This window comes from Bufo gargarizans, chromosome 2 (genome assembly GCF_014858855.1).
Source record: "Bufo gargarizans isolate SCDJY-AF-19 chromosome 2, ASM1485885v1, whole genome shotgun sequence".
In the NCBI taxonomy this organism is placed as follows: domain Eukaryota; kingdom Metazoa; phylum Chordata; class Amphibia; order Anura; family Bufonidae; genus Bufo; species Bufo gargarizans.
This window is the reverse complement of record NC_058081.1, coordinates 242,730,602-242,746,209: the sequence shown is the minus strand read 5'-3', so window position 1 is coordinate 242,746,209 and position 15,608 is coordinate 242,730,602. Positions and strand designations below refer to the sequence as shown.

The 15,608-nt window shown below is 39.1% G+C and overlaps 1 protein-coding gene across 2 annotated transcripts in view; it reads left to right on the top strand.

Moving 5' to 3' along the window:
• RELN (reelin) overlaps positions 1-15,608 on the top strand; it is a 716,958-nt gene that overhangs the window by 464,784 nt on the left and 236,566 nt on the right. For both annotated transcript variants that reach the window (XM_044280166.1, XM_044280165.1), the window contains exons 21-22: positions 8,540-8,732; positions 15,387-15,499. In XM_044280166.1, the coding sequence (XP_044136101.1) occupies positions 8,540-8,732; positions 15,387-15,499 (306 nt within the window). The remainder of the gene's footprint in view (positions 1-8,539; positions 8,733-15,386; positions 15,500-15,608) is intronic.

The window sequence follows — 15,608 nt, the reverse complement described above, 5'->3', positions numbered from 1 at the left end:
AGTAACCATAGATTTTAATGTGTTTATAATGGGTCCGTGTTCTGTCAGTGGTTTTCACTGACATTGGTATGAGATGCTCTCGATTTCCCCGTTCAGTCTTGCAATGCATGTGGAAAAACCTTTATGGACATTGTCACAGATTAAACACTGACCGTCTTGTCACGGACGTGTGAATGAGGGATCCTGATCATATACTGTAGGTGCAATTTTTGTTACTTGTTCTGTCTTTTAATTAGCCATATTTCTGTGTAAGCATCATGTGATAAGGGCTTGAAATAAACTATAAATGTTTACATTCACTGACAGCAAATGAAGATTTTAAAAAATTAAGGGGAATTATAGGAATTATATTACAACATTCACATCTGCATTGTTGCAGATTCTGTCAGAAATATCAGATAGAAAGTCCTGGACCCCCTAATGTAAACGTGATAGACCACCCCATTATAATCAATAGGGTCTGTCTGACGATGTTAGTTTCGGTTAGGTAGGGATCTGTCACTCCCTGTAATGGAGCATGAATCTAAGGCCATATGCACATGTCCGTGTTTTTGGTCCACACCTGATTTGCATTTTTTGAAGATGCGGACCCATTCATTTCAATGGGCCGCAAAAAATATGTCCTGTTCTTGTCCATTTTGCAGACAAAAACAGGCATTCTTAACATAGGACGGGATGTGCGGAACAGGAAAATGCAGGGTGCATGCGGCTGTTATCCATGTTTTGCAGATCTGCAATTTACGGACTGCAAAACGGATACAGTGGTGTGCATGAGGCCTAAGTTGTTCAATTAAATTAAGTGCTTTCGCCTTTGGTGTGGAAAAGTTAAAGTAGCGATCAGATTGCTATGACCATCACTGACAAATGGTGTTAGGACATTAGTTGTATTAGAAAATGTAGCTTGCACTTGCTATCCTGACATATTGTACATATTAGTGATGTTGAACCTTTTAGAGACCGAGTGCTCAAACTGCAACCCAAACCCACCTATTTATCGCAAAGTGCCAGAACGGCAATTTAACCTGAATACTACAGTCCGATATAGTATATCTTCCATGTAATTTATCATTTAGGCTACTTTCACACTCGCGTTTGGTGTGGATCTATCTTGTATCTGCACAGACGGATCCGCACCAATAATGCAAACGCTTGTATCCGTTAATGACGGATCCGTTTTCATTATTCATAAAAGTCAATACATTGAAAGTCAATGGGAGATGGATTCGTTTTCAATTGCACCATATTGTGTCACTAAAAAACGGATCCGTCCCCATTGACTTACATGCTGCAATCTGCGTTTTAGTGACCATCTAAAAAGCGCAACAGAGACCAAACGCAGCCAAATTGATGCATTCTGAACGGATCCTTATCCATTCAGAATGCATTGGGGCTAAACTGATCCGTTTTGGGCCACTTGTGAGATCTCACAAGCGGACCCAGAAACGCCAGTGTGAAAGTAGACTTAGCTATATATCTGCCTACATTCAATGTGTTGCCTGTGCCGTTCTTAGAACAGTGTGGTTCAATAACTGACAATCATTTGCAGCCTTCTCTGAAGTTCGCAATGGCACTTTACAGTGAAACATAAGGCGGTCATTTATTAGCCAGAAATATCTCTAGATTAAGCATGTTTCTGCCGCAGATTGCAGCGCAAAGGTTAATAAAAGGTCTAAAAAAGTGGGTGTGGCGTGGGTGGGGAAACTCCGCCAGACTCGTCTCATTCATTATGTTCTACACCTGTTTTAGGGCTCATGCACACGAACGTATTTTCTTTCCGTGTCCATTCCGTTTTTTTTGCAGACCGTATACGGAACCATTTATTTCAATGGGCCCGCAAAAAAAAAAAAAAAAACAGAAGGTATTCCATGTGCATTCCGTTTCCATATTTCCGTTGCGTAAAAAAAATAGAACATGTCCTATTATTGTCCGCATTACGGATAGTACTGTTCTATTAGGGGCCAGCTGTTCCGTTCCGCAAAATATGGAATGCACACAGACGTCATCCGTATTTTTTGTGGACCGCAAAATACGTACGGTCGTGTGCATGAAACCTTAGGCGTAGAAAATGGTCTAGGAAAGTAAGGAAGCTGACTTTCATTTAGACTGGCGAAAGGTGCACCGAAGTTATGTAGAGTCCGGCGCCTCATCATAACTTCGGAGGACCACCTGCAGATATAGGGGTTATTAAGAACGGCGTCTGAAACGCTGGTTTTAATAAATCACCCCCATAGTATATATATATATATATATATATATATATATTACAATCTTCTTGTCTCTCTACAGAATTACTATTTAAACAATCAAACTTTCAACTGTGTCTAATAAACATTCAAGAATATTCAGTAATTTAATTATGATAGGAAGTACAATCAGTGCTGCTGTAACACACCTTAGGAAACCAAAATAATAGTCATATCCTCCTAGAGAAACAACAGTGCAGTTTTATCGCCTAGCACATTACAGCAATCTGATTCCACTTTGTCATCATCTTTCTATCTGAAGGGGGTCGCCTGTGCATGCTGCAGAGGATGTGCTCTAGCAGTGATAATAAGGCTATGGAAGCAGCATTACCCATTTTAACAAAGGCATGGGAAGTTCTTATAGCTCATTAACGTGAATCGACATGACTTCTGCTCGCATTTCCTTAGTCAACAAATAAAAATAGAATTTAAAAAAAAATTGACTTTTATATTTCCCTAGTGTATTTGTTTGTTTTTAATGTTTACATGAGCACACTTACAGAATATTTATATATAACTAGTGTTAAGTGCGAATATTTGAATAGCAAATTTTTATCTTGAATATCGCAACTTTGAGAATTTGCAAATATTTCAAATATAGTGCTATATATTCGTTATAGCAAATATTCGTCATTTTTTTTCCATTTGAACACATGATTCCTCCCTGCTTCTTACTTGTGGGCCAATGAGTCATTGGCCCACAAACAACTTAAGCAGGGAGGAATCATGACTTCAGATGGAAAAAATGACAAATATTCTAAAAAACAAATATATAGCACTATATCGAATATATTAGTTTTTTGGAATATTCGTCTTTTTTTTTTCAATCTGTACAGTTTTTCCACTTTGGTATACTCCTCCCCGACAAGCATCCCCGTCACCATGGGAACGACTGGGGGTTAGAATATACCATTGGATCACTGAGATCGTGAAAACTCAGATCCGATGGTATATTCTAACCCCCAGGCCACTTTACAGGTGTAAAAAAGTCACAAACCCTATACTTGTGACTTAATAAATAACACTGTGACAAAATATTGTCACAAGTGGCTTTTCTATGCTGCCCTCGCCACTTTCCAAAAATGGGGCATGATGAGGACCCGTGATTGTCTCTGGGTTGACACGTGCTATTGAAATATCTAAAAATTTGCATTTATTGTCTATCATTAAAATTACTAACCAGAACTAACACACTTAAAACTATCAGTCATGTCTGCACTCTCGCTGGTAATAGTCTGAATGTGGCTGTGAGACTACCAATGGACAGGACTTCACTGTGGGCTGCCTGACTCGCTCCTCTATTTTCACATAGATGCTGCCGTGCTGTGTTTGGTGCACACTGTGTCACAGTGCGCTGCCCACGGATTGTGAATGCCTTCCTAGTTCTCACTATTCATTAACCGGTATATCAGAGCTATAGCTTGGCAGAACTCTAACTGGCTAAAATGTATATCACTCTCTGCCCCCTCAAACACAGCACGGTAGCATCTATGTGAAAATAGAGGAGCGAGTCAGGAAGCCCACAGTGAAGTCCTGTCCATTGGTAGTCTCACAGCCAAATTCAGACTATTACCAGCGAGAGTGCAGACATGACTGATAGTTTTAAGTGTGTTAGTTCTGGTTTAGTAATTTTAATGATAGACAATAAATGTACATTTTTAGATATTTCAATAGCACGTGTCCACCCAGAGACAATCACTGGTCCTAGCGACCAATTGTAAATAAATTGTTAGTTATGTCTCAACACGTGCTAGTGGGTCAAATACAATTAAAGTGATGAGGACCCAACACATTTATTTCCATTTACACAATTTACTGGCATAAATGAAGGCAGAAATCTATAGCAGTTATGAGCTACTCTAGACGCACTGATTGCCAGAAGATGTCCTAATTTTAATGAGGCGTTTGACATCGGCACTCAATGACTTAAAGGGAACCTGTCACCGGGATTTTGGGTATAGAGCTGAGGACATGGGCTGCTAGATGGCTGCTAGCACATCCGCAATACCCAGTCCCCATAGCTCTGTGTGCTTTTATTGTGTAAAAAAATGATTTGATAAATTAACATAAGAGTCATATCTTACTTGTGGGACCAGAGAAGAGTCATATTTTCAAGCTCTGACTCATCTCAGGTTAATTTGCATATGTATAAAATCGGTTTTTATACACAATAAAAGCACACAGACCTATAGGGACTAGATATTGCAATGTGCTAGTGGCCATCTAGCAACCCATGTCCTCAACTCTATATACAAAATCCCGGTGACAGGTTCCCTTTAAAGAAAAATCATGCTAATTAACATTACATCAGTGTATGCTTGTTGAAAATCCTATTCCAAAAAAAAAAAAGAAAAAAAAAAAAAAAAAAATATATATATATATATATACTGTATATATAAAGTTAGTTCACTGCTTTGCTGCAACAACACCCTCCACACATGTGTAAAGGCTCCCTAGCTTTTTGAATATTGCATTCCATCTTAAAACCATTGGTGATAACAGCCACTCTTTAAAGGGTGTCTTAGACACCCCGATGCCACAGACAATTGTCAGGAGGGAAACGTTACCTCCTGGCAATCGTCAGATAACTAGCAGAGGACACCGCTGCTATTATATGCAGAGATGTCCTCCGTGGCATGGGGAGGAGCTATTGCTATGCCATCGCTCTTTCCCATGCATTGCAGCGGTGTGTCGGCAGCAGATTGCTGTTACACACCGTAGGATGCAAACGAACGTATTTTCTTTCCGTGTCCGTTCAGTTTTTTTGCAGACCGTATACGGAACCATTAATTTCAATGGGTCCGCCCAAAAAAATGGAAGTTACTCCGTGTGCTTTCCCTTTCAGTATGTCCGTATTTCCGTTCCGCCAAAAAATAGAACATGTCCTATTATTATCCGCATTTCAGACAAGGGTAGTACTGTTCTATTAGGGGTCAGCAGTTCTGCAAAATACAGAATGCACACGGACGTCATCCGTATTTTGTGGAGATCCATTTTTTGCGGACCGCAAAATACATACGGTAGTGTGCATGAGGCCTAAAACACCCTTTAGGTGGTAAGAATTATCTTGAAGTTGGCATTCCAGTTTGTACTGGAGTTGTTCAGTGGTGTACTACAAGTCATAGCTCTGTGCAGAAAAGTCAAATCCCTTTGCAACAAACTCTGTTAGGCTGGTTTCACACGGGCGTTGCGGGAAAATGTGCGGTTGCGTTGCGGGAACACGTGCGATTTTTCCACGCGAGTGCAAAACATTGTAATGCGTTTTGCACTCGCATGAGAAAATCGCGCATGTTTGGTACCCAAACCCGAACTTCTTCACAGAAGTTCGGGCTTGGGATCGGTGTTCTGTAGATTGCTATTATTTTCCCTTATAACCATGTTATAAGGGAAAATAATACATTCTGAATACAGAATGCATAGTAAAATAGCGCTGGAGGGGTTAAAAAATAATAATAATTTAACTCACCTTAGTCCACTTGATCGCGAAGCCGGCATCTCCTTATGTCTTCATCTTAGCTATGTGGAGGAACAGGACCTGTGGTGACATCACTCCGGTCATCACATGATCCATCACATGATCTTTTACCATGGTGATGGATCATGTGATGACCGGAGTGACGTCACCACAGGTCCTGTTCCTCCACACAGCTAAGATGAAGACAGAAGGAGATGCCGGCTTCGCGATCAAGTGGACTAAGGTGAGTTTAATTTATTTTTTTATTTATTTTTAACCCCTCCAGCCCTATTATACTATGCATTCTGTATTCAGAATGCTATTATTTTCCCTTATAACCATGTTATAAGGGAAAATAATAATGATCGGGTCTCCATCCCGATCGTTTCCTAGCAACCGTGTGTGAAAATCGGAAATCATTCATTTCTATGGGGCCTCTGTTACGTGAAAAATGCACAAAATAGAGCATGCTGCGATTTTCACGCAACGCATAAGTGATGCGTGAAAATCACTGCTCATGTGAACAGCCCCATAGAAATGAATGGGTCGGGATTCAGTGCGGGCGCAATGCGTTCACCTCACGCATTGCACCCGCGCGGAATACTCGCCCGTGTGAAAGGGGCCTTAAGGTATGGCCACATGAATTGGAATCTCCTGCAGCAGAACTGTTTATGTGGCATTTCCTGCGGTTCTACAAAATTTGTTTTATGTGTGGATTTGTTGCGAATATTGCTGATTACTTCTTATGCAATGCTAGGTGATACTGTATCTGCGGAATAAATTGTCATGCTGTGGATTTTGAATCCTCACTGCAGATCAATTTACACAGCACATTTTTTCACAGCATGTGGATGGCATTTCTTAGGGAATGGACCACACAGTCAGGTTTAGGAGCCAAAACCAGGAGTAAAATTTTAAAAAATCCCACCCACTTTGCTGCTTCTGTATATTGCTGCAGATATTGCACACCTAAATCTGCTGCTGCAAATCTACAAGTATTCAACTCTTATGAATGCTTACCGTAATTTTTTGGGTGAAACTAGCATTCATTGCACTATAGTATGTCATTTTATACTGTAACCGATTTCCTCCTCATTGTAACTAAGAAACTCCTCCCAAAACCAAAGGAAACAAGCCCAAGACCACAAGTCTCCCTCGTATACATGGCACTAGTAATTTTAACACATATCCATCTGTCAAATATCAGAATCAGAAGAGTGATCCATCATTTCACAAAGCATGTTTTCCCTGCTTGAAATACTATACATTTGTGGTGTGCTTTATACAACAACAGCAGACACTTCTCATTTTACATGGTAGTAAGTTTAGTAACTGAGAAGCAGTTACTCTTTGGCACTCAATGCCAGTTTAGTTTACTCCTGAGTTTCTTATGCTCTTAAATGCTCCATTTCACAATAACACTCTAGGGACAGCTCTTGAAGAGGAGGAATTTAACCCCTTCAGGACCAGGCCATTTTCCGATAATTTTTTTGTTCTGTTTTTTTACTGCCAGCCTTCCCAGATGGCTTGTTTTTTGTGGGGCAAGATGTACTTTCTAATAGTACCATTTACTGTTGCATACAATGTAGTGGGAAGCTGGAAAAAAAAACTATTCAGCCCCAGTTTATGGGTTTTGTTTTTACAGTGTTTCCTATGTGATGAAACTGACCTGTTATTTTCATTCTCTGGGTCAGTATGATTACAACAATACCACAGTTATATAGTTTTTCTTGCGTTCTAATACTGAACAAAAAAAAAACTGTTGGAAAAAGCTATTTTTTTTCTTTGCCATATTAAGACCCCAATAAAAAATTTTATTGTTATGTCATTTTTTGCAGGACCATTTGTAGTTTTTATTGATACCATTTCAGAGTGTGCATGAGTCTTTAATCACTTTTATTACAATTTGTGGATGATGGGAAGTGACCAAAAATTGTCAAACTGGTGATTGGGATGAATATTGTAATATTTTAATAGTACAGGCATTTTGGCATGCAGCAATGCCTATGATGTTTATTTTTTTTTTTTATTGCTTATTTATTAATATTTTAATTTTGGGGAAAGGTGGTGGTTTGAATTTTTATATTTTAAAAAATTTTAAGATATTTTAGAAACTTTTTTTCTTTCTTTCAGTCTTTTTAATAGTTCCCCTGGAGAACTTAAGCAATCATTAGATTTCTTCTCTAAAAGACTCCAGCTTATTAGCATTGGCATCTATGAGATGTTCACTGTGATCCTATGGAGCCCTGCCATAGGCAAGGTCTTCATAGAAACCTATCTGAAGCAGCCTGGGATCATTCAGGAGGACTGAGGCTGCTGAACACACCATCTGGCTCCCCTGATCCCTGCTAGAAAGGGAAGCAGTTGCATGGGTTTTTGAGCTCCCATATGCCATGGTCACATTTGACGTTATCTTCGATCGCATACATTAGCCCCAGGTGTCCACTGTTTAAATATTTGACTCCTGATGTAATTTTATGATGGGCAGTCGGGAAGGCGTTAATGAACTGATGGCATCTTATGTAAAATAAAAAATCCATAAATTCTTCAGTACAACTTATATTACCAGTAATGTTTGTCAATGAAGATGGCTCAGTGAATTAATATGCACTGTAGATATAGATTAAAGCGGGAAGCACAAAAATAGTTTTGTCCCTTTCAAGTTTTTTTTTTTCCAAGTCCAATTTATACCCCAAGCAATTGTTTTAATTAATTTAGGAATCTTTGCCATCTATTACTGAATCAGATACTGGAACAGAAATAAGCTTTTAAATGTATTTCTTGTAGAGTTGTTAAGATGTTCACTGATAATAGTTAACAAATGTTTTCTTGTTCCTAAAAGTTTTACAGGAGACTCTAAACAATCCACCAGTACACGCTATGTAGAGACACAATCTATGCAAATTGGAGCATCTTATATGATTCAGTTTAACTTAGTAATGGGATGTGGTGAGCGGTTCACTCCACATATGGACAATCAAGTGAAGTTGGAGTATTCCACCAACCATGGTCTCACATGGCATCTTGTGCAAGAGGTAAGATAAGCATATGCTATGTTTTTTTTAAGATTACTATACATTTTACTGTTTACTAATTCCACCGTTAGATTAATATGTTGTCTACATATTTCAGGTATTGTCTAGCACAGTGTTTCCCAACCAGTGTGCCTCCAGCTGTTGCAAAACTACACCTCCCAGCATGCCCTGTGGGCATGCTGGGAGGTGTAGTTTTGCAACAGCTGGAGGCACACTGGTTGGGAAACACTGGTCTAGCATGCTTAACCTTTGTTATACTCATTGGCCTCCCAATACGAGTTATTGATCGTTACTATACGTAAGCTTTAGACATCTTGTGAGGTTTGTACAACAGAGTAGCTCCAACAGCATTAATAATACACCGTATGAGGAATAGTGGTGAGGAAAGCTCACATTAATGGTTACAGGGAGAACTGACATGTGGAGGAAGGTTCTAATCTTGATCAGCACTAAGCTGGATTCTAATATTGCTGACAAGAAGGAGCCTTTTCATAAACGGAAAATACTAAGGCAGAGATTACAAGAATAAGATTGTGGACAGTTCCTAAGAGGAGAGATTTTGGATAATTTTTAGGTCAAATTTTCAGCTGGAGGTACACTTCAATTATTAACAGTCCTAATAATTAATGAATAAACACTGCATCAACTTTCTAATCAATCTCACTACATTTCTTGGCAGATATAACCTGCAGTATAACACTAGAGTCTGATTTATCCTTCCCTTCCTCCAGCAATAACTGAGAGAAATTATTTATTATGAAAATGCAGTGGAGAATTTATTGCTCCCTGCACTTTAGAATTCTGGCTTCAAAAAGTCGCAAATAGGGCTTTAGTACTTTTTTGGACTTTCAATATTATTACACCACTCACTCCAGTTTTTTTTAAAAGTGAATGAAAAAGTGGATATGGGCAGCCTGTTGAGCTGATTTAAAGTGGATTTATAAACTTTTTTTAAGTAATTTTTTTTTTGCAATGTACTAATGTACTGTTAGGCCTAGTTCACACGACCGTATGGCTTTTATTGTTTTTTGCGGTCCGTTTTTCACGGAACCGTTGTTCCGTTTTTGAGTTCCGTTGTGTTTCCGTTTCCGTTCCGTTGTTCCGTTCCGTTTTTCCGTATGCCATGTACAGTTTACAGTAATTACATAGGAAAAATTGGGCTGGCCATAACATTTTCAATAGAAGGTTCAGAAAAAACGGAACGGAAACGGAAGACATACGGATGCATTTCCGTATGTGTTCCGTTTTTTTTGCGGATCCATTGACTTGAATGGAGCCACGACCCGTGATTTACGGCCAAATATAGGACAAGCTCTATCTTTCAACGGAACGGAAAAACGGAAAAACGGAAACGGAAGGCATACGGAACACATTCAGTTTTTTTTGCGGAACCATTGAAATGAATGGTTCCGTATACGGACCGTATACGGAACACAAAAAAACGGCCCGTACACCCGCAAAAAAAACGTTCGTGTGAACTAGGCCTTATCCATATTGCTTCCTTTGCTGACTGGATTCATTTTTCCATCACATTATACACTGCTTTTTTCCATGGTTATGATCACCCTGCAATCCAGCAGCGGTTGCCCTACTTGCACACTATAGGAAAAAGCACAGACTTAGGCCTCATGCACACGATCGTTGTTTGGGTCCGCATCCGAGCCGCCATTTTGGCGACTCGGATGCGGACCTGTTCACTTCAATGGGGCCGCAAAAGATGTTGTGTCTAATCAGGCTATTTATTGTATAGCCAACCATAGATTTAATGTCTTATTACAAAAATAATTATTTGCAGTGAAACGGTATTTAAAAAAATATTATGTTTATCAGTAGATATTTATTTGATATTAAGACTGCCCAGAGAAATCAGAAGCAGCCTCTAGATCTTTATAAATACACATATTTATTTTTATCATACCTTAACTCCAGAATTCTGGCGTCATAAAGTCGCAAAAATAGGGCTTTTGTGACTTTTTGCACTCGCTTGCGCAAAATGTAAGCGAACACTACTGTATCCTTCTATTGTAAAGGATGAGGATGTTGGAAGGCAACAGATTCATTTAACGTAAAAGGGTCTTTATTTCTTCTTTTCTCCTGACATAATCGGTGGAGAAATATTACAAGAAAAAAGCCAAAATCCTGTGTTCATTAAAGCTTCATAAAAGAAAAATAAATGTAGTACTAGCCTCCATACAGCAATGCTAAATATACCCCAAATGTAATTCTTTATTTGTGGTAATCCGCACAAAGATATCAATTTATGTTTTATGTTAGTGTATGATTTGAACTTTCTGGTGGACCTCTGATTATCTTGTAAAAAACATTTGCAGTGAAGCTTTTTAGTTGTGGTTTCTTCTTTCAGAGGAATGGAATACGGTGTATTTGGTCCCATTGTGCCTGTGTTATCTCAAATTGCTCGTGATGACTGAGTGCTAAGCAGAAAGCCTGCCACTTAATTAGTTTTGCCACACCACCAGGTGTTTTCTCGATAAAAGGATAATAATGAAAACAAATGACTTTTTGGGGACAAGTCAATCAGCAAACAGCATGTTCAGCCAGAGAGGGTTTGATGTTGTTTGTATCTTAATAATGTTTTACACTCTTTTAGAGATATGCAATTACTGAAAATATTCGAATGGCAGTATTGAAAGTTAAGAGCTATGTTCTATTCATTTGTGGCATACACTACCCTTTAAATATCATTTCTTGTATGCTCTGGTTGTATTAATGCAAATAATTTAATATGATCATAAAGAAACCGATAAATTGTTCACATCAGCGTCATATAAAGGCTATATTATACATATAAATTTATCAACATTTCACTTCCAAAATGACTGGACAGACAGCTTTGGTCAACACTGAACAGTGTGCGTTTGTATAAATAAGGCTACATTCACTCTCTTGTTTTGGCTTTCCGTTTGTGAGATCCGTTCAGGGCTCTCGCAAGCGGTATAAAACGGATCAGTCTTGCCCTGATGCATTCTGAATGGAAAAGGCTCCGCTCAGAATGCATCAGTTTGCCTCCGTTCCGCCTCCATTCCGCTTCGGAGACAGACACCATAACGCTGCTTGCAGAGTTTTGGTGTCCGTCTGCTGAAACTGAGCCAAACGGATCCGTTCTGACACACAATGTAAGTCAATGGGGACGGATCCATTTTCACTGACACAATCTGGCACAATAGAAAATGGATCCGTCCTCCATTGTTTTTGAACAGATGCAGAAGGCTGTATTATCTGAACGGATCCGTCCATGACGGATCCGCACAAAACGTGAGTGTCAAAGTAGCGTTAATCTCTGAAATCTGTGCTCACTGACTCTATTATTTTACCTGACCAGACCCAGTTCAGCAACTAAACAGTACTTAACTCTTTCAGTACTGAACTCTACAGCTATTTAATGACTCCTCCTGCTCCTTGCCTGAGTAATAGGTTTGTTGGTTTCTGTAGTGCTTGGATTGGCTTGCATTAATCCTGACTGAGTGTCTGCCGCTTGCCTTTGAGCTTGTCAGTTTAGATTATAGTATTGCATGAACTCTGGCATCCATGGCCTTTTTTTTATTGACTTTTAATTCCATCTTGTGATTTTGCCACTATGAGCTGTTTTGTACTCACATCAGCCATTGCCCACGTGTTCTATATCAGAAGTGTTGACCCCCTTCTGTGGCAACCTAAAGGATCCACTATATAGATAGGCCTCAAGTCAGTTTACCCAGGTCATGAATTTTGCTCCCTTGCCAGAGAACTATAGCATTGCCCAAGAACTGCAGAATATTGATGGACTGGCACCTGCTGCTTTAGCAACTGCAGTTTTTTTCTGCATGTTGCCCATGTACCACCGCGAGTGCCAGGTTTTGGGATTTATTAATCAATGCTGGCACGTCACTTTTTATCTGGTAGAGCAAAGGTGACATTCATCTTGTCTTTGCTCTCGGGAGAAGCACTGACTTGGACTTCTCCACTGTGGGAGAAGAACAATCCCACTGTGTCCAATCTGCAGGACTTTGTTTAGTAATGTCTTTGGAGAACCTGGTTGCGTTTTCTTTACACCATGTGTTTGGCCACTTTGAAGGGGTCTGTTAAAAAAAGTTGTACGTTAGAAAATCATTTAAATAGAACCTGTCACCACAAAATGTTGTAGAGGAGGAGAAGCTGAGAAGATTGATACATATTTCAGTAAATCTTCTAAATGTTTGTTTTTTCTGACTTCAGTTGTACATGGAGGAGGTCTTCTGAGTGATTTATAGCATTCTCTGTGTAAGTGTGTACACATTGATAGATGTCGGTCACTGATAGCTTGTATAAATTACATGTTTTACTGAATCTTTTCTCACAAAGCTATATATCAATCTGCTCAGCTCCTCATGCTCAATAAAATGCATCCAGATTGCATTGCATTTTGTGGTGACAAGTTCTCTGTAACTGTCCAGTTATAGCTAGCATACAGCCATGCAGCAATTATTTCCACTGTCATAATTCTTCTTACTAATTTACCAATTTTATTGGCCAGGCTTCTGGCATTATTATATATGCAATTAAGAGATGTTTGGTTATTTTGAACCATAAAGTTTTCCTTACAAACTGTTTTAACCCCCCCTCCCCCCCATATGTATGGAAAAGAACAATTATTATTATGATTGTATTTCCCCATACAGTTTCTTTTGTGCTGCATGAAAGGTGTAATCACCCAACAAATGAGCATCTGCTCATTTGTAGTTAATTTGAAGTACCATTTACCTAAAGGGACCCTCACCATGTAAAGACTGAAATGTAAACATCAACAGGATCATTTCATTCACAAGCGGTAGCTGTGCTTCCTCTATGGTCTATAAGGCTTAAAGAAGATTTATTCTCTGGCTTAAAAATCAAACTCAAAGTAAGCCAACCAATAGTTGGTATACAGTTAGTATGTCCCAGCACCCGATTTATCATCCAGCCTGAGCCTGTGATAAATCTTGTACAGGTCTAGACAACCTATCTAAGCTTATGCTATCTTTAGAATTACTAAATCTGGGCCAGTGATTTTTTGCTTTCACATAACTGCATTCAAAAAGCCAGTACTTTTTGGATGACATAATTTATTGAATAATTTTATAATTTTTTACGGAGGAATGTAAAAAAAAAAGCAATTCTGCAAAAAATCTAGTTCACAGATATAAATAACACGGTAGCCTTATACATGGTATGCCTTATAGCCTTATGTATAGTTTTTTTTTTATTGTACTACTTTAACACAATAAAAACATCATTTTGGCATAGTTTACATACACTCCTCAACATTGAAATTGCAACAAGAAGGAAAAGTCGTGGAATTATGGAAATCACAGAATCGCTAGACAAGTTACAGTAATTACATGCTTTGGCAGGCTGTGAGTGAAGTTATTAATGGCTGTGCTACATGGGAGACGAGTCTAGAGAAGCTGCAAACAATGGTAGAACGCTTAGGCCACACAGGTTGCTTACAGTAGCAGGAGCAACATGCAGCCTGGCATTGTCCTGTTGAAAAATAGCTCCTGGGGACCATTTGGAAAAATAGCCGTGCCACTGGTTCCACAATCAAATCTGGCTGTGGTGTCTTATGCCACCCAAACCATAATCCTGGGAGTAGAACCGGTGTGACGTTTCCTTTTTAAAAACCCTACATGGCATTTCCCACATGGTCTTTAGTCCAATCTCTGGCTATCATTGCATCAAAGGAAAAAGTGGCCTATCCTCGCTTAAGAGGATAGACCTCCATTGTAGACTCCATTGCCTTCTTGCTGTGCACCGTGATAGCCTTTCAGAGAGTTGACATGAGGTCAGTGGAACACTTGAAGCTGAATGTCTGCCTCATAGCCCAGTGGCAAGAAAATTCCTTCTACTGATTTGTGTATACACTGTTTGCTGCACTAGGCTTAGAATGTGACATCCAATTTGACTTGCAGTACAGAATGGATCACTACGCTTCATTCTTGTAATCAGATGATCTGTCTGTACAGAGGTTCACTTCTGTGACCTCTTGCTGTCCTTCCATTTTCTCGTTGTTCTCTCAACCACCAGGACACACAATGAAGAACAGTGCTGACATCTCGGCCTTGGTATGTAGTGATCTGCCAAAGTGATAAACTAAGGCCTCTTAGTATAAGGATTCTGTACCCCTCAGTTTGCAACAAGTAGTGATAACTGGCACATTGGTGAACATCCCACATGATGTGAACTGATTTTTTAGGTTTCATGTTTCTACAAAAAAAGTTTGCTTTCAATCTTGCTTTGATGCCCCTTCCACATGCCACAGATTGGAGCTAGGTGCTAGATCGTATGTAAATCTTAGTGATGCCTGCTAATTCCTTGATTTGCATAACCTTACAGCTTGTCCTTCATGGTGTCGTGGTTTTAATGGTGAGGAGTGTATATAGTATGATTGATAAAAAAAACAATTGTTCATCAAAGTCAACCAAGGAATTGAAGGGGACATAGACAAAGGGAAGGTAATAATTGTATTTCTTTTTTAGAAGGGGGGCAAAAGCAACTAGTATAGAGACATGTAGTCATGGTAGGCCATGGTCATTTCCAATGATAACTTTATATTTTCATTGTTATTGCTATACTTTTAATTGTTAATATTTTGAATTGCTTTATTTAGAAACATGTATTTCAATTAAAAATATTTTCTAGGAATGTCTTCCAAGTATGCCAAGCTGTCAGGAGTTCACCTCAGCAAGCATCTATCATTCAAGAGAGTTCACTCATTGGAGAAGGATTACATTGCCTTTGCCACAGAAGACCTGGTAAGTCAAAGAGAATTGTCACCCCGATATGCAACAAAATCTGCAGACAGGATGTTATAGAGCAGGAGGAGCTGAGCAGACTGATATATATTTTTTTGTCGGAAAAGAT